General features: G+C 38.9%; 1 protein-coding gene and 1 pseudogene across 1 annotated transcript in view; one reads left to right on the plus strand and one right to left on the minus strand.

Annotated features, from left to right (window-relative positions):
• Nucleotides 1–2,746: 2,746 nt before the first annotated feature.
• Nucleotides 2,747–20,605, minus strand: part of UTP18 (UTP18 small subunit processome component) — a 64,096-nt gene continuing 46,237 nt past the window's right edge. Inside the window, exons 11-14 of the mRNA XM_020914039.2 lie at nucleotides 10,475–10,649; nucleotides 5,412–5,554; nucleotides 4,186–4,224; nucleotides 2,747–2,836 (exon numbers count right to left, since the gene is read on the minus strand). Coding sequence (XP_020769698.1) covers nucleotides 4,200–4,224; nucleotides 5,412–5,554; nucleotides 10,475–10,649 — 343 coding nt within the window. The 3' untranslated portion in view covers nucleotides 2,747–2,836; nucleotides 4,186–4,199. The remainder of the gene's footprint in view (nucleotides 2,837–4,185; nucleotides 4,225–5,411; nucleotides 5,555–10,474; nucleotides 10,650–20,605) is intronic.
• LOC139039351 (U4 spliceosomal RNA) lies at nucleotides 8,779–8,959 on the plus strand (annotated as a pseudogene).

Below are 20,605 nucleotides of genomic sequence, written 5' to 3' on the forward strand. Positions count from 1 at the left end.
CTCACCATGCCTATTGGCTTTGAATTTGAAACAGAAAAGAATCAAACAGCAAAAAGCAAACAAGGTATTGGGGGATAAACACTTTATATTTATGTGACGCCTTGCCCTTATTGTATCGTTAGCTGTTGTGGGTGTTCCCGAAAAGAAGGAAACTCCACTCACTGTCCCCTGGACTCCTGCCTTTGTGTGGAAGAAGAGAACCCAAAACCCACCCAAGAGGATGAGGAGGAGCAGCAGCCAGGAGTGATGAGCTCAACAACTGCCCCGTGACAGGGTACCTTTTAAGCCCAAAATTCCGGTGAGGAGAACTGTGGAAATATGCCCTTTCTCTTTTGATTCAAAAGTCCCTTAGAGGAGAAGAAAATAAAACTGTTGCAGGAAGGGGGACCCTTTCCAGGGCCCGAGACTGGGCTCTTGTCTAACACTTGGAAATGAATTGTCCAAGGAGATACATGTGCTGACAAAGCAAGAGATTTTATTGGGAAAGGGCGCCCAGGTGGACAGCAGGAGGGTAAGAGAACCCAGGAGAACTGCTCTGTCACATGGCTTTCAGTCTTGGGTTTTATGGTGATGGGGTTATTTTCCGGGTTGTCTTTAGCCAGTCATTCTGACTCTGAGTCCTTCCTGGTGGCGCATGCCTTGTTCGGCCAAGATGGATGCCAGAGAGGATTCTGGGAGGTGGTCAGACACGTGGTGTCTCCTTTTGACTTTTCCTTAACTCTTCTGGTTGGTGGAGGCTTACTAGTTCTGTGTTCCTTGGCAGGACCTCCGGTCATAGAACAACTCATGCAAATGGTGACTATGGTGCCTGGCCAGGGTGGGCAGTTCCAGTCAGTGTGCTTCCCCTTACAAACCAGCCTCAGAAACAGGAGGGGCCCAAGTTCTAGGTGCTTCCTTCACCTCATTTTACTACCATTAACCTGCAGGAGAGCATGAAGAACACAACTCAGGCTGAGCCTTCTGCTTGGAGCCTGGCAGAAGACATGCCTGAAGGCAGACTTGGGTTCTCTCTGTGCCCCTGGAACAAAGAAGGCTCCTTCTGGTGTGATGGAAAGAGCAGCTCTGGTTCCCGGATGGTATCTGCTGCCAAGTCTAGCAGTGGAGTCGGCTGGCGCTCTTGGGTGGTACACACACACTCAAGGGCTGCTCACTTACAGTAATTTGTTTACATCCTCCTCCTCAAGTCAGAATAGTTGATTAATTTGTAATTTATTTAAAGTATAATTTTTTTTTACTGCTTTTATCTTCGTTTTAACATTTGAAAATAAAGATACATGATTTAGTTTATAGTTTATGTCTGATACTTTCTTCTTCTCTGTGTGAAATGAATTTAGAATGAAAGAGCCCTTCGCCATGATGGGGCAGCCTTGTTAACCATCTGACAAAGACGGGTCTCTCACCGAGGCTGTCTGCTGGCTTCGGGAGGAGCTGCTGTTCAGGCACCTTCTTCCCTTGTTGGTGCTGATGATGAAGGAACACTGACCAGGACGTGTTTTAAGTCCTCCACAGACCTGGGCTGGAATCAATGTTTGTCTTACTTAAAAAAGGCAGTTCCATACTCAACAGTGATTCTTAGCATTTACCTGTCATCAGTACTGTCAGTGTTCCTTTCCTCCATGTCTTCTCTCCCATTTACCTTTGTAGACTGAGAATGGCCTTTCAAACAGGTGCAGAGTGTTCCCTCATTGTGGTTTTGATTTGCAAGTCTCTAACAATTTGTGATGTACAGCACGTTTTCACAGGCACTGATTTTAACTAGTGTGTGTGGAATTGATTGTGGAAATTTTCTTCTTCACAATCTGCTCAGTTTTTAATTATTTTCAATTAGTTACCCATGGAAATTTTTAAAATGCCAATATCATTTAGAGCCCAGCAATCTTTGTGAATATGAAGTGCTCATAAGAGCTGCAGTGAAATAAGTTTTCTTTCTCTTTTGCCTTTTGAGTCTTAATCTACTTTGACTGTTTCTGATCTACTTTGCCAAGAAAGATCTGTCTAGTCAAAGCTATGGTTTTTCCAATAGTCATGTATGGATGTGAGAGTTGGACTATAAAGAAAGCTGAGTGCCAAAGAATTTATGCTTTTGAACTGTGGTGTTGGAGAAGACTCTTGAGAGTTCCTTGGACTGCAAGGAGATCCAACCAGTCAATCCTAACAGAAATCAGTCCTGAATATTCATTGGAAGGACTGATGCTGAAGCTGAAACTTCAATAATTTGGCCACCTGATGCAAAGAACTGACTCACTGGAAAAGACCCTGATGCTGGGAAAGACTGAAGGCAGGGGAACGGGACAAGAGGATGAGATGGTTGGATGCCATCACTGATTCAATGGACATGAGTTTGAGCAAGCTACAGGAGGTGGTAAAGGACAGGGAAGCCTGGCATGCTGCAGTCCATGGGGTCGCAAAGAGTCTGACACAACTGAGTGACTGAACTGAACTGACTGAACCTGGGAAAGGGAGAAATACTAATCAGGGTTAGCTGTGAAATATGAGACTATCAACCTATGTTATTTTTGGCTATAGACAGGTGTGTTCAATGTCTCAGGTTCAGTCTTAAAAGAAATGCACCCAAATTTGTGTGTGCGTGTATGTGTGTGTGTAGGTATGTAGAGAAGGAAGAAGCACACACACTTAGTTTCAAACAAAAGTTAGTGTGAATTTATTAAAACATTCCTAGTAACTTAAGAAAAGCACACACATACACAAAAAAAAAAAAAAAAAAGAAAAGAAAAGCACATCTGACTCAATATATCATTATCTATATATTATCATGGAAAGTCTCTGGAAAGTCTCTGAGATTTCAGGATGGGTTTTTCTTGTGGCTCAACTGGATCTGAGGAAAGAACAGAAGAAATTATGTACATGATTTACAGCCACTGGTCATCAACAAACAACACGCACTGGCAGTGTTGTTTGAAGAGGCAAGATAACTGGACTGTTTTCTCCTCCTGGTTAGTGTTCTGCTCAAAATTCTGCTACCTTCAAAAATTCTTTCCCCTAATTAAGTCTATATGCACTTCCAGGGTGGCTCAGATGGTAAAGCGTTTGTCTACAATGTGGGAGACCTGGGTTTGATACCTGGGTTGGGAAGATCCCCTGGAAAAGGAGAGTTTCCGAGTTTCTCCTCAACATTTATGAATCTCAGAGAAGATCAAATTACTCAACTGTGATGAACAGGTCAACTGCAAAGTTCAACGTCAGAATGACCACCATATTTCAGGTGAAAATCAAGCCATGGGAAGAAAATAATGTTCTACTGTTTTAAATATCAAGCAGCAATTGGAGGAAGGCAAAAACCTTGTATCTTGAAGTCAAAAAGTACAAATTTGGAGGTATAAAATAAATATGTACTAGGGATGTGATATACAATATGATAAATACAACAAACATTGCCATACATCATATATGAAAGTTGTTAAGAGAGAAAATCCTAGGACTTCTTCACCAAAAAGAAAGGAGTTTTTATCTATTTCTTTCATTTCGTATCTATATGAGATGATGGATGCTCATTCAAGTTATTGTAGTAATCATTTCATGATATATGTATATCAAATCATTATGCAGTACATCTGAAACTTACACAGTGCTGTATGCCAATTATATCTCAATAAAAGTGGAAGAAAAAGAATATATACACCATATGTATATGTATTTCTTTTTCTTTATGCTGTATACTATATATATATGGTGTATATGTATATATACATCCATGTGCCAAATACATATAGTACATATGGCAGCAAAACTAATGGCCAACCATTCACTAGCTATAAGGCAAGCCACTTATAAACTCTCAAGAAACATACAAAATAAAAGGGTTTGAGCTTATGGGAACTATAATTATATAGGAAGATACTTATCTCTCTCAGTTAAGTCTCTTCTGCTTTGCAGATTATATATTCAGTAATTATAATTTTGATGACTATTATGGACATAATATTAAAAATCTTCCCTCAGAAGAACAGAGCCAGACTGTTGTGATTTGGGAGAAGGAATTCCCAAGGAAAAGTTCAAATCCAACTTCCTGATCTATATCCTTCCCACTCCCTTAACTGAAGATACAGCAACTCAGAGGCAAAGAAACAAATATCAGCTAATATGGTCCCTCAGACAACTGACAGCAATGGGTATAACCTTAAAACTCTGTAGAATGAAAAAAAAAAAAAAGAAAGCTTTTCTTACTTTGAATGATCTTTTTAAAAGTCTGAATAATGATGCAACCTGAAAAAAGTAAAAGACAAATCATCAAAACAATTGTTGATTACCCTGGGCATTGTCAATCAGATCACAGCATGGCACTTAGGAAAACTTTAGGTGTGGAAATGTAATCACAATCACTCTCACTAGGCAGCTATGTTAAGACTCCTCAAGTTGATATTCTGAAGGATCCTAATGCTAATACCTCAGACTTTAGATAAAAGCCATCAGCTTGCTCCAAAGCATTAAAGCAGAATCCATGAAATACCTAATCAGCCACTTTCAGCAGAAATGCTGTCACTGCAAACCACATGCTAGAAGCACTCTCACTAGAGATCAATGTGCTGGTGAAAATTCTAATGGGCTTAGGGGCGTAAGAAAAGAAAAATTCCGATACTATAATAAATTACAGCTTTGGAAGAGAATTTCGAAGCACAGTAAATATCTGCACCCTTTTATAAAATCCAAACTGAAAGAATCACTCCAAAAAATGACCTGTAATGAGAATGATGAAATTCTCAATTTTCCTAGCACCATCCACCCAATTTTCTTTCAAAGTACATAAAACTATAAGCATATTATTTGCTACAACTCTCTTTTCACAACATCTCCTCAAAACCAATCTGTACTCCTCCTCTTCTTCACCCCAGATTTCAGTTTCTTTGAAAGCAGGCTTTCCCTGAAGCATACAAACATGAACACAGGGTTCTACACAACACTCGCTGCCCGCACATGGGAGCAAGGAAAGGGGGCTGTGACTTCAGTCAGTTTCTTCCCCCATGAGTCACCTTGTCACCAGCATCTTCTTCTAGAAACAATGTAATTAGATTTTATTTGTTCTTGCTTTATAGCCAAGTAAATTGAGTGCAGAAAAGAACCTGGACAGAGCATAAACTTTTGGTGTTTTTGTAGTTAATATCCATATTTACAGCTTACAGCTGCCAGAAAAGAAATAAACACCTCTTTGAAAAATATCACTTAAATCCAGTGGAATAAACAGAGCATTGTCAAGTCAACAAAGGCTAATCTAAAAACATAAGGCACAGAGAAAGTGGCTGTATTATTAAAGGGGCAATTTTTCCTCAATTTGACATTTTCAAAACACAGCATCACCCCTCTCCTCCAAAAACTCCCCAAGTAAATTTTTTGCTAGTGACATTTCATGGTAGAAAAATGTATATTTTGTTAGATGTGAAGATAGTAACACCTACCTATACATCAGGGCCTTCCCCTTTTCATTCCCCAAGGCAAAATACCCACTTCTGGGAGAAAAATCCATGGTATGAATAAGAGAAATATTCTTCTTTTTAACAACTGGGAAGTTTGAAAATACTGTAAAGGAAGGAAGATGGACCTGCAGGAAACAATAAAAAGCTTTTAAACTAAAAACAACTGGGAGCTCATCTTAAATTTTAGTCTTCATTCTATCATTTTGCTAGAACAAAAGTTCATTTTGATTATAACACACATCAAGTACAGTTCTCTTAATACAGCAAAGTGTTCCAAAATTAAACTTTGATTTTCAATAGGCTATTAACCGAGAAGGAAGGGACAGAAGAGAAAAAAGTGCTATCTTGATGCTTCATTATTAATAAACTGCAGCATCTAGCATGGTGCCTAGGAGGATCAAACAAATAAGTGAATGAACAAAGTGAAAAGTTAGTGGTGGTGGTTTACTCATTAAGTCATGTCTGACTCTTGCGACCCCATGGGCTGTAGCTTGCCAGGCTCCTCTGTCCATGGGGTTCTCCAGGCAAAATACTGAAGTGGGTTGCCATTTCCTTCTCCAGGGGATCTTTCAGACCCAGGAATTGAACCTGGGTCTCCTGCACTGCAGGCAGTTTCATTACTGACTGAGCTACCAGGGAAGCCTGAAAAGTCAGTAGTAGAACCCATTAATGTTCTAACATAATAACTACAATAAAGAATACTAAAATCTGATTACAAGGAACAGAATATTATGAAGAGTCTGAAACCAAGACAAAATCATACTAAATTTTCCAGTATCATACAATTACCTACTTTCACTTTTATTTCTCAACAATGTGCTGTTGAGAATCTCTCCTCAAGGACAGGCTAAACCATGAAAACCTGGTTTAAGTGAAACTGTTCTGATTGAGAAACAGTCCAAAGCTCACCTCAAGGCCAGGTCTCTTTCTCCAGAAAAGTCTGCTCAGGGGGGAAACGGGCCCAAATCCAAGCTAGGCAAGACAAGTCCTCATCCAATTTGTGGATAAATAAAATCCAAGCAAGGAAGCCATTATCTTAAGCAGACTAGGATTTTTAACAACTCTTGCACATTCTCTAGATCTTCCAAGAAACATAGCACCTTCATACTCAGAATTCTCATTCAGCTATTAATCATGGCAGTCTATCATCCTTCACTTTTAGGTCAGACTTTAAACCACCCAATCAAGGGGACTTTCACATACAAGTACCAGGTAAAACTGTTAGATACATCTGTCTATTACACAGGTTTCATTCAGTCACTAGGCCTTACTACCCTGGTAAATGCCTACTGGCCATTAAGTCAAGAAAGTAAAGTTTACAGTGACTCTCCAGACCATTTTCAATATTCTCCTTCTCCAGGAAGCAGATTCTGCCTGCACAGCCTGTCATCAATACAAAGGCTAATGAGAAGTGCTCTGTGACACATTAAAGCAAAGATGCTGACAAAAACTGGAGTGTAAGACGCAAAGCAATTTTTTAAAGTTCAATTTCACCATTTATATATTTGTCTAGCTAAATAAACAGAACTCTGTTACCAAAATTATCAGAAATACTGCAGTAAATACAAAGTTTATAATGTAAATGGAGTCCCTTTAAATGTACCCTGTGCAACAAATAACCTACACAAACATACATGGTGGCCAGAGTTTCACACAACAAGCTGACATGTTCTGATGGAAGATAAATATCAATTGATCAACAATTTAAAATTTTATCTCCCCTACTGACTTGAATATCAAGGAGCAAAAAACAGGTTTATGCCTTCCTAAAAGACTCAACTACTCTTACAAGTAGGAGCCCCAGTTTAGGGAGTCCCTACTGGTCCAGTGGCTAAGACTCCTTGTTCCCAATACAGGGGGCCTGGTTCGATCCCTGGACAGGGAACTAGATCCCATGTGCCACAACTAAAAGATCTTGCATGCCACAAAGATCAAAGATCCCCTGGGCTGCAACTAAGATCCAGTGCAGCCAAACAAATAAATATTGAAAAAAAAAAAGTTCCCCAGAGATTACACTGAATTAGTACATCTTCCCTCAGACCAATGACCCCCACCTGGTTAGATCTCAGCTGTTCTCTAATCTCTCTTTATGACCCTTGTATTAAAAGCTGTAATTGAACTAATAAGTCCCATAAAAACCCAACTTCTTTAATTCATAAAGTTACCTTTATCTCCAACATAATCTCATTTACATTTAAGGGTCCAGTTATCAAAATTCAACAAATAAAAGCTCTCTCATCCTTAACTTTAATAACTAAGGGGTCCTGCAACTCCTACAACATCCAAGATTGAAGATGAAGTAACAATTTAACTTCTGAGTCTCTTAATGGTGCTATGACTTAGATTTATATTCACTGCTGGAATAACAGAACTGTTTGGATCATTATAGGAGACTTCATCTAATAATACTGACACTGTTTCACAGAGGCATTCTGAAGCTGCTATACCTGGCTTTTTTCCATTAGACATTATGTTTGAAAGTGTTAGAAAGTGTTAGTCACTCAGTCATCTCTGACTCTGCAACTCTGTGTATTGCAGCCCACCAGGCTCCTCTGTCCATGGAATTCTCCAGGCAAGAATATTGGAGTGTGTAGACATTCCCTTCTCCAGGGGATTTTCCTGACCCAGGGACTGAACCTGAGTCTCCTGCACTGCAGGCAGACTCTTTACCATCTGAGCCATCAGGGAAGCTGCTTGATATTATAGTTGACTACCATTTAAAAAATGGGAGGTGGCTGACACTAATGAACTCCTTATGTGATTTTACTACAATAAAAAAACATAAATGTTGCCATGATCACTGAAGCAAACTGGACAGAACTCTAAGGCATTTTGCAGAATATATTAAGAAAAATAGATCCCATGGTTTTTTAACACAGTTTACTATCACTAAAATGATAAAAAATTGATTTGTGCTAGTCTACCACTTCCATTACAGGAGTGGGGGTTTTAAAGCTGACTTGAATTAGAACCCTCTTATTTATCAAATGATTCATTCATTCAACAGAGGCAATAAAACCCAATGATATGTTTTCCACACTTTTCCAGCAGAACTCTTTCTTCCCTCAAAGAAAACCTTAATGCAAAATGCCAATATATATATCATGAGTAATACTAAAGCTGCTCTATATAGTACAGGGAGGAGCTTAGCCTCCTACTTGCCATCTGAAGTCCTATACACATTCTAGGGCTCTGAAAAACTTATTTAGAAGATTAAAAGCTAGAAAGAATACAGAATCTACCATCACAGCTCACTGGCCTTTAGGAGCTGCTGACTTTGGATAAGCTAATCCTCTAAGGACTATCACCTGGCTCAAAATTTTTTGTAAAATTCTTTATAAATCTTTGTAGCTTTGCGCAGTGGCAGTATCGTAGCCAATGAGGTTTATCCGAGGCGCAATTATTGCTAATTGAAAAATTCTTTATAAATCTTTGTAAACTATACACTATTAAAGCTGATGAAGTACGCAAGGTTTATTTGCTGAGTATTAAGTAAGATAAAAATAAGAATCTATGTAAAGTGTTTACAATCTGGCAGTATACATATAAAAATAGCACAATGCAAAGCTGCTATTCAAGGTTCTATGTGTACCTGGGCATCTGTATACCTGGCTCACAGCTTCTGCCTGAAGCACAGGAAACTTCATGAGGTGTAATGACATTAAGCTGAGCTCTGATGCTGGGCCAAAAAAAAAAAAAAAAAGCAAACACTGGCCTGAGGCTGTTATACTTAGAAAGGCCCACTTACAAGTGGCCCTTAGATGCTGTCTGGGAACTTGACTGGCATATAGGTCCCTACACAGATGGGACACTTTTCCTAAATGATAAGGAAAGCTCGTAAGTCCATGTTCAGTTGCCTCAGTTATGTCCAACGCTATGTGAATCCATGGACTGTGCCCACCAGGATCCTCAGTCCTTGTCCAGGCAAGAATACTGGAGTGGGTTGTCATTTCCTACTCCAAGGGATCTCCACTGTGGTTTATGTTGAACACTTGACTTGACTTCTGGGAACCTTAACTTTAGGTACCCTCCTAGGTAGAGGGTACCTACATGATCAACCCTCAATAAAAACCTTGGGCACTGAGTCTATGATGAACTTCTCTGGTAGAAAACATTTAACACATGTTGCCACAACTTGTTACTCGAGAAATTAAACATGTCCTGTGTGATCTGCCTTAAGAGAGGACTTCTGGAAGCCTGTGCCTGGTTTCCTCCAGGCCTACCCCATACACCTTTTCCTTATCCTTGTATCTTTTCTCTGTAATAATTCTTAACTATGAGACTGACCATATTCTGAGTCCTATGAGTCCTTGTATTTACTATTCTATTCCATGTGGTGCCATGGTAAAAGAATCCACCTTCCAGGGCAGGAGAAACAAGCAGTGCAGGTTTGATCCCTGGGTTGGGAAGATCCCTGGAGTAGGAAATGGCAACCCACTCCAGTATGCCTGCCTGGAGAATTCAATGGACAGAGGAGTCTGGTGGGCTTCAGCCCATGGGATTGCAAAGAGTCAGACACAACTGAGTGACTGAATGCTCAGCATTCACCAAACCTGGGAGAGTTCCTGGGAACCCCTGGCACAGAGCTATCTTCGCAAATACTATCCAGCTATTTAAACTGCAATCTTTTTACATAATTAATGTCCAAGCTCAATTTATTTTCAAAATTTAAGAACTGCCTCCACTCTATTATGACACTAGGTCTTATAAAGGTAAATTAAGAAAACTAGAGAGGGATGAACTATTTGTTTACATATTCCTTCATATATATACTGAAAGAAACTTCTGAAAATGAAGACAACCCTTTAAGAAATGTTAGGAAGGGACAGCACAGCTTTCCCAAAAGAACTGAAATAATACAAGTTTGGTGATTACTGTATATCATTTCAGTAATCACACCCAAAAGCTACAATACTAGCAATTTTTACAACAAAAGAGGCTACTCTTTTTAAAATGATTCAACTCTTTCCTTATTATCTTTCCATGTTTTTAACTTAAAACTTTAAATTCATTAATGCTAAAAGGAAAGGGTAAACAAACATTACCAGTCTGACTGCTTCTTTCATGCTTTCTGAAGCAATTGCCAAGATTTCTGTAGTAGGATTGAAGGTCAGAGAAGTAACACCTGTAACCAAGTTCATTATCGCTTTTAACGGCTTTGGGTTTGTTTCTTGGAGACAAGAATCTTGATTGTATATGTTTACCACTCCACAATTAGAACTGCAAAGAGAAAAATGAATAAAGATTAAAAAGAAGCAAAAGGATTTTCACAATCCAAGTGAATTAAGATATAACACCCCACCCCCAAAAAGCTGATATTTATAGGAACTGTATCATGTTACACAGGGACTAGGGGCGGGAGTGTTCATCCCAGGGCAAAAACCATAGTCTATCAGTTTTACTGTAGTCTTACTGAAATCCTGTTAACGCTGGGAGCTTTTAAATGACTAATGTAGCTAGAAAATCCAAGGAAGCCTAGAATCTTCATTATTCATTCCTTCAATAAATATTTACTGAATTTCAACTTTATGACAGGCACTGTTTAAATGCCTGGGATGCAAAGACAAAAGAGGCTAAGAGGGCCACTCTCTTGGCATTTTTGGACAACTTAACATTCTAATATGTGAATGAGCACCATCTTTCCCCTGTTTAGATCTCTTCCTTTCTTTTTTTATTCTACTCTATTTATGAGAACATCCAAAACAGTGCTGCACAACAGCTAATAGCAAGTACCTTAGATTTTTGGTCTACAAGAATACCACAGTCAACAGTTACGGAAGTGATCATCGACTCCAAGTTTACTGAAACACTTACAATGAATTATATATACCCAATACTCATAAAATATGTAAATCTTAATGACTAACAGAATCATTCACAGACAAGAAGTTTCAGTAAACATTTTTGACCTCAATCTTCAGACCACCTAATGTTACAGGCATCATTTATAAGGAGTAAGAATAAGGTAGTTGTCATTCACAGATACTTAATTAGCAAATACAACATGAAGCTGAAAGTTGCAAGAAATTAATACTCAAACTAACAAGGGTGACACATTAAGTGTTCTCATTCCTACACTCAACATTCCCACTTATTCACTTGATACTTACTGTCTACAGTGAAACAGGCACAGTGTATAAACAAGACAAATTTAGTTCACACACAAGATTCCACAGTTTGAAATTATAGCCAACACACAAATAATATGTTAGATTTAGTGTTTTAAAGCCTTCAAACTACTTATATTTAGTTTCTGATGTATATTTCATATACATTAATTAAAAAGCCCTTAATTTAAGTACAGCTAACTCTTATGTAGTCCCTATCAACCACTCAGGAGAAACAATATATACCCTGGGTTTAGAAAATTTTGCTGTGAACTGAACATTTGTGTCCCACTAGAATGGTTTTTCCAGTAGTCATGTATGGATGTGAAAGTTGGACTATAAAGAAAGCTGAGCACCAAAGAATTGATGCTTTTGAACTGTGGTGTTGGAGAAGACTCTTGAGAGTCCCCTGCACTGCAAGGAGATCCAACAAGTCCATCCTAAAGGAAATCAGTACTGAATATTCATTGGAAGGACTGATGCTGAAGTTGAAACTCCAATACTTTGGCCACCTGATGCAAAGAACTGACTCATTTGAAAAGACCCTGATGCTGGGAAAGAGTGAAGGTGGGAGGAGAAGGGGACGACAGAGGACGAGATGGTTGGATGGCATCACCAACACAATGAACATGAGTAAACTCCAGGGGTTGGTGATGGACAGGGAAGCCTGGAATGTTGCAGTCCAAGGGGTCGCAGAGTGGAACACGACTGAGCGACTGAACTGAAAATTCTTATGTCTTATGAAAATTCTTAATTCTTATGTTAATCCAAAAGGTAACAGCATGAGGAGGTCACCCTTTTGGAGGTGACTAGGTCATAAGCATGGTGCCCTCACGAGTGGGGCCAGGGACTTTATAAAAGTGAGCCCAGAGGTTCACTCACTCCAGAGGTCACAGCAAGAAACCAGCCTTCTGGAACCTGGGAAGAAGGCCCTCACCAGGACCCAAGAATGCTGGCAACCTGATCTCAGACTTCCAGTCTCCAGAAATATGGGAAATAAGCTTTTACTGACTATAAGCCACCTCATCTACGGCATTTTGTTACAACTACCCAAACTAAGACAAAAATGATCTTTTTCTTATATATTTTTACTTGGATCAAAATATCTATTCAATACTAAACCTCTTTTATTGCTGAAAGCTAATTTATGCCAAAATCCATCTTAATTAAAGACAAAGGACTTCCCTGGTGGTCCAGTAGCTAAGAATCCTTGCTCCCAATGCAGAGGGCCCAGGTTCAATCCCTGGTCAGGGAACTAGATCCCACAGGCTGCAACTAAGAGCTCACATGCCCCAAACTAAGATGAAAATAAATAAATAAAACAAATTTTACAATTAGACAAAAAGTTATAACCCATATAGCTCCCTTGTAAATATCAATTTTAGATCAAATCTAACCATCATGAACATTAGAGTACCCTTAAATATAGCCTACAAATTCTTCTTTTAAATTAATTTTAATTGGAGACTAATTACTTTACAATATTGTGGTGGTTTTTGCCACACACTGGCATGAATCAGCCACAGGTGTACATGTGTCCCCCATCCCTAAACCCCCTCCCATCTCCCTCCCCATCCCATCCCTCTTGAGTTGTCCCACTGCACCAGCTTTGAGTGCCCTGTTTCATGCATCAAACTTGGACTGCTCATCTATTTCACATATGGTAATATACATCTTTCAATGCCATTCTCTCAAATCATCCCACCCTCACTTTCTCCCACAGAGTCCAAAACTCTGTTCTTTATATCTGTGTCTCTTTTGCTGTCTCATGTATAAGGTTGTCATTACCTTCCTTCTAAATTCTATATATATGTTAATATATTGTATTGGTGTTTTTCTTTCTGACTTACTTCACTCTGTATAATAGGCTCCAGTTTCACCCACCTCATCAGAACTGATTCAAGTGTGTTCTTTTTAATAGCTGAGTAATATTCCATCATGTATATGTACCACAACTTTCTTACCCACTCATCTGCCAATGAACATCTAGGTTGCTTTCGTGTCCTAGCTATGATAAAAGTGCTGCAATGAACATTGGGGTACACGAGTCTCTTTCAATTGTGGTTTCCTCAGTGTGTATGCCCAGCAGTAGGATTGCTGGGTCTTATGGCACACTTCTTGGAAGGAAAGTTATGACCAACCTAGACAGCATATTAAAAAGCAGAGACATTGCTTTGCCAAAAAAGGTCCATCTAGTCAAGGCCATAGTTTTTCCAGTAGTCATATACGGGTGTGAGAGTTGGACTATAAAGAAAGCTGAGCGCCGAGGAATTGCTGTTTTTGACCTGTGGTGTTGGAGAAGACTCTTGAGAGTCCCTCGGACTGCAAGGAGATCCAACCAGTCCATCCTAAAAGAGATCAGTCCTGAGGGTTCATTGGAAGGAGTGATGTTGAAACAGAATTTCCAATACTTTGGCCACCTGATGCGAAGAGCTGACTCATTTGAAAAGACTCTGATGCTGGGAAAGATTGAAGGCAGGAGGAGAAGGGGACATCAGAGGATGAGATGGTTGGATGGCATCACCGACTCAGTGGACATGAGTTTGGGTAAACTCTGGGAATTGGTGATGGACAGGGGGCCTGGTATGCTGCGGTCCACTGGGTCACAGAGTCGGACATGACTGAGTGATTGAACTGAACTGAATGGCAGTTCTATTTTCAGTTTTTTTAAGGAATCTCCACACTGTTCTCCATAGTGGTTATACTAGTTTGCATTCCCACCAACAGTGTAACAGGGTTCCCTTTTCTCCACACCCTTTCCAGCATTTATTGTTTGTAGACTTTTTGATAGCAGCCATTCTGACCAGCATGAGATGGTACCTCATCGTGGTTTTGATTTGCATTTCTCGAATAAGTGAGGTTGAGCATTTTTTTCATGTGTTTGTTAGCCATACATATGTCTTCTCTGGAGAAATGTCTGTTTAGTTCTTTGGTCCATTTCTTGATTAGGTCGTTTATTTTTGTGGTATTGAGCTGCACAAGCTGTTTGTATATTTTTGAGATTATTTGTCAGTTGCTTTGTTTGTTATTATTTTCTCCTACTCTGAAAGCCTTTTCTTTTTACCTTGCTTATAGTTTCTTTTGTTGTGCAAAAGCTTTTAACTTTAATTAGGTTCCATTTGTTTATTTTTATTTCCTTTACTGTGGGAGGTGGGTCATAGAGGATCTTGCTGTGATTTAGTGTTTTGCCTATGTTTTCCTCTAGCAGCTTTATAGTTTCTGGTCTTAAATTTAGATCTTTAATCCATTTTGAGTTTATTTTCTGTATGGTTTTAGAAAGTGTTCTAGTTTCATTCTTTTAGAGGTGCTTGACCAGTTTCCCAGCACCACTTGCTAAAGAGATTGTCTTTTCTCTAATGTATATTCTTGCCTCCTTTATCAAAGGTGTCCATAGGTGTGTGGATTTATCTCTGGGCTTTCTATTTTGTTCCATTGATACATATTTCTGTCTTTGTGCCAGTACCATACTGTCTTGATGACTGAAGCTTTGTAGTATAGTCTGAAGTCAGACAGGTTGATTCCTCCAGTTCCTTTCTTCTTTCTCAAGATTGCTTTGGCTATTCGAGGTTTTCTGTATTTCCTTACAAATTGTGAAATTATTTGTTCTAGTTCTGTGAAAAATACTGTTGGTAGCTTGATAGGGATTGCACTGAATCTACAGATTGGTTTGGATAGTATACTCATTTTCACTATATTGATTCTTCTGATCCATGAACATGGAATATTTCTCCATTACTTGTGTCATCTTTGATTATTTCATCAGTGTTTTACAGTTTTCTATTTAGGTCTTTTGTTTCTTTAGGTAGATTTATTCCTAAGTATTTTATTCTTTTCATTGTAATGGTGAATGGTTATTTCCTTAATTTCTGTTTTCTCATTGTTATAGCAATGCAAAGGATTTCTGTGTATTAATTTCATATCCTGCAACTTTACTATATTCATTGATTAGCTCTAGTAATTTTCTGATAGAGTCTTTAGGGTTTTCTATGTAGAGGATCATGTCATCTGCAAACAGTGAGTGTTCTACTTCTTCTTTTCCAATATGGATTCCTTTTATTTCTTTTTCTTCTCTGACTGCTGTGGCTAAAACTTCCAAAACTATGTTGAATAGTAGTGGTGAGAGTGGTCTTGTTCCTGACTTTAGGGGAAATGCTTTCAATTATTTGCCATTGAGGATAATGTTTGCTGTGGGTTTATCGTATATGGCTTTTTTTATGTTGAGGTATGTTCCTTCAATGCCTGCTTTCTGGAGAGTTTTTATCATAAATGGGTGTTGAATTCTGTCAAAGGCTTTCTCTGCATCTATTGAGATAATCATATGGTTTTTATCCTTCAATTTGCTAATGTGGTGTATCACATTGATTGATTTGCAAAAACTGAAGGATCCTTGCATCCCTGGGATAAAGCCCACTTGGCCATGATGTATGATCTTTTTAATATGCTGTTGGATTCTGTTTGCTAGAATTTTGATGAGGATTTTTGCATCTCTGTTCATCAGTGATATTAGCCTGTCATTTTCTTTTTTGTGGCATCTTTGTCTGGTTTTGATATTAGGGTGATGATGGTGGCTTCATAGAATGAGTTTGGGAGTTTACCTTCCTCTGCAATTTTCTGGAAGAGTTTGAGTAGTGTAAGTGTTAGCTCTTCTCTAAATTTTTGGTTGAATTCACCTGTGAAGTCATCTGTTCCTGGGCTTTTGTTTGTTGGAAGACTTTTGATTACAGCTTCTATATCCATGCTTGTGACGGGGTCTCTTAAGATTTTCTATTTCTTCCTGGTTCAGTTTTGGAAGGTTATAATGTTCTAAGAATTTGTTCATTTCTTCCAAGTTGTCCATTTTATTGGCATATAGTTGCTGAGAGTAGTCTCTTATGATCCTTTGTTGTCTGTTGTGATTTCTCCATTTTCATTTCTAATTTTGTTGATTTGATTCTTCTCCCTTTTTTTCTTGATGAGTCTGGCTAATGGTCTGTCTGTTTTATTTATCTTCTCAGAGAACCAGCTTTTAGTTTTGCTGATTTTTGATATAGTCTCCTTTGTTTCTTTTTCATTTACTTCTGCCCTTATTTTTATGATTTCTTTCCTTCTACTAACCCTGGGGTTCTTCATTTCTTCTTTTTCTAGTTGCTTTAGGTGTAAAGTTAGGTTATTTATTTGATTTTCCTCGTTTCTTGAGGTAAGCTTATAATGCTATGAACCTTACCCTTAGCACTACTTTTACTGAATCCCATAGGTTTTGGGTTGTCGTGCTTTCATTTTCATTTGTTTCTATGCATGTTTAATTTCCTTTTTGATTTCTTCCATAATTTGTTGGTTATAAAGAAGCATGTTATTTAGCCTCCAAATGTCTGTGTTTTTAATAGCTTTTTCCTGTAGTTGACATCTAATCTTACTGCATTGTGATCAGAAAAGATGCTTGAAATGATTTCAATTTTTTTGAATTTACTAAGGCTAGATTTACGGCCCAGGATGGGATCTATCCTGGAGAATGTCCTGTGGGCACTTGTATTATTACTGTTAATTTCCCCTTTCATACTTGTTAGCATTTGCCTTACGTCTCGAGGTGTTCTTAACTTGGATGCACATATATTTATAACTGTTATATCTTCTTCTTGGATTGATCCTTTGATTATTATGTAGTGTCCCTGTCTCTATTTATGGCCTTTATTTCAAAGTCTATTTTATCTGAGTATTGCTACTCCTGTTTTCTTTCAGTCTCTATTTGCATGAAATATCTTTTGCCCTTCACTTTCAGTCTGCATGTGTCCCTTGGTTTGAGGTGGGTCACTTGTAGATAGCATATACAGAAGTCTTGTTTTTGTATCCATTCAGCCAGTATTTGTCTTTTGGTTGGGGCATTCAACCTATTTACATTTAAGATAATTATTGATAAGTATGATCCCACGGCCAATTACTTTGTTGTTTTGGATTCGAGTTTATAAACCTTTTTCTGTGTTTCCTGGGTAGAGAAGATCCTTTAGCATTTGTTGAAGAGCTGGTCTGGTGGTGCTGAATTCTCTCAGCTTTTTCTTGTCTGTAAAGCTTTTGATTTCTCCTTCGTAGTTGAATGAGACCTGTGCTGGGTATAGTAATATGGGTTGTAGGGTTTTTCTCTTTCATCACTGTATGTCTTGCCATTCCCTACTGGCCTGAAGAGTTTCTATTGAAAGATCAGCTGTTATCCTTATGGGGATACCCTTTTGTGTTATTTGTTGCTTTTCCCTCACTGCTTTTAATATTTGCTCTTTTGTGTTTAACCTTCGTTAGTTTAATGTATGTATGTTTTGGGGTGTTTCCCGTTGGGTTTATCCTGTTTGGGACTCTCTGGGTTTCTTGGACTTGGGTGGCTATTTCCTTCCCCATTTTAGGGAAGTTTTCAGCTATTATCCCCTCAAGTGTTTTCTCATGCCCTTTTTTTGTCTTCTTCTTCTGGGACTGCTATTATTTGAATGTTGGGGTGTTTAACATTGTCCTAGGGGTCTCTGAGGTTGTCCTCATTTAATTGTTATTTCTTTTTTCCTCTCTGCTTCATTTATTTCCACCATTCTATCTTCCACATCACTTATCCTATCTTCGGCTTCAGTTATTCTACTATTGTTTCCCTCCAGAATGCTTTCAATCTCAGTTATTACATTATTCATTACTGACTGACTCTTTATTTCTTCTAGGTCCTTGTTAAACATTTCTTGCATCTTCTCAATCCTTGTCTCTAATCTATTTACTTGTAACCTCCATTTTGTTTTCAGGAGTTTGGATCATCTTTACTATCATTATTCTGATGAATTCTTTTTAAAAAAATATATATTTATTTATTTATTTTTGGCTGTGCTGGGTCTTCCCTCCTGCAAAGGCTTTTCTTTAGTTGTGGGGAGCAGGGGCTACCTGCCAATCGCTGTGTGCGAGTTTCTCATTGTGCTGGCTTTCTCCTGTTGCAGAGCATGGGCTCCAGGATGTGAGCTTCAGTAGTTGCAGCTTATAGTCCCAGGCTCATGATAGGCTGTTGCTATCATGAAACATGAGCAATGAAAGACACCGTGAGCCATGAAAGACACAGTGATTCTTGGCCTCTGGAAGAGAGGAATTCAATCTGGGGCCAGCGATAAGGCTTGATCACTCACAAACATTTTATGTATTAAGTTTTACTAAAGTATAAAAGAGACAGAGAAAGCTTCTGACATAAGACATCAGAAGAGGGTAGAAAGAGTGGCCCCCTGCTAGTCTTTAGCCAGATGTTATATACCTGTCTTTAGCCAGATATTAAGTATACCTATAATTTGCTGGTGGCTCAGATGGTAAAGCATCTGCCTACAATGCAGCAAACCTGGGTTTGATCCCTGGGTCGGGAAGATCCCCTGGAGAAGGAAATGGCAACCCACTCCAGTACTCTTGCCTGGAAAATCCCATGGACAAAGGAGCCTGGTAGGCTACAGTCCATTGGGGCGCAGAGTCGGACACAACTGAGCAACTTCACTGTCACTATATACGTATCAGCAAGCTGTTAATTAGAGAAAGGAGAGTCTCAAAATTCAGAGTGGCACCAGGCCCCTCACCCCCAACATGCATTTTGAGATAACACTGGCACCAGGTGAGTCATCCTGAGCCATAAAACGATTAACATTTATCTTGAAGAAAGGCAGGTGTCCAAATAAATATATAGTTTCATTAACACAGATTAGGAGAACAATGCATGAGTAAAACATACAGATTTGTTGAGCCCTGGTTCTGAGTCTCAAGCAGAACTGACTTGAGGAAAGACAAGAGTCTAGGATAAATACACAGTTCATTAACATAGCTTAAGAAAAACATTTCCATAAGAAAAACTCATTGGTTAGCTCAACGTTTGAGAAAAGTTAAGTTCAGGTGGAGCCAGGTGTTGTCATGGCAACAAAGAATTTTAAGAGAAACCTCCTTTTAAATTTGTATAGAGAAGGGGAAAAAAATCTAACACTTGTATGCTTCCTCCTGCCACTTGAGAGAGAGAGAAAAAATGTCTGACACTTGCAGCCTATTTCCTCTGTTTGGAGACCCCTGGCCTTCCTGTCTGTAAACCTCTCACTCAATAGTTGTGGCACAAAGACTTGGTTCCCCATGGTATGTGGGGTCTTCCCAGGTCAGGGATTGATCCCTAGTCTCATCACTAGTGGATTCTTTAATGCTGAGCCACCAGGGAAGCCCCTACCCCAAGAATTCTTATGTGATTATTGCTTAGATGTGTGGAACAAAAATGGCACAAGTTAATCTTAATATATGGAAACTTACAGTGGTATTTGTGCTACAATATAACTGATCCTAATATGCTACTAAGAATACTGAATGATATCCATATAACCAGCAGTATGAAAACTGAACAGAGAACTTCCTGATGTCCAAGCTGGGTTTCGAAGAAGCAGAAGAACCAGAGATAAAATTTCCAACATTCATTGGATCATGGAGAAAGTAAAGGAGTTTCAGAAAAAATCTACTTTTGCTTGATTGACTACACTTAAGCCTCTGACTGTGTGCATTACAACATGGGGACAATTCTTAAAGAGATGGGAATACCAAACCACATTACTTGTCTCCTGACAAGTATGTGGGTCAAGGAACAACTGGACATGGAACAAGGGACTGGTTCAAAACTAGGAAAGGAGTATGTCGAACCTATTCTCACCCTGCTTATTTAACTTATATGCATGCAAAATGCTGGGTGGGATGAATCACAAGTTGGAATCAAGATTGACAGGAAAAATATCAACAACCTCAGATATGCATATGATACTATTCTAAAGGCAGAAAGTAAAGAGGAACTAAAGAGTCTCTTGATGAAGGTAAAGGAGGAAAGTGAAAAGTGTGGCTTGAAATTCAACATTCAAAAAACTAAGATCTTGGCATCCAATCTCTTTCAGTTCAGTCGCTCAGTTGTGTCCAACTCTTTGCGACCCCATGAATCGCAGCACACCAGGCCTCCCTGTCCATCACCAACTCCCAGAGTTTACTCAAACCCATGTCCATCAAGTCAGTGATGCCATCCAGCCATCTCATCCTCTGTCATCCCCTTCTCCTCCTGCCCCTAATCCCTCTCAGCATCAA

This window comes from Odocoileus virginianus, chromosome 17, assembly GCF_023699985.2.
Source record: "Odocoileus virginianus isolate 20LAN1187 ecotype Illinois chromosome 17, Ovbor_1.2, whole genome shotgun sequence".
NCBI classification, from domain to species: Eukaryota; Metazoa; Chordata; class Mammalia; order Artiodactyla; family Cervidae; genus Odocoileus; species Odocoileus virginianus.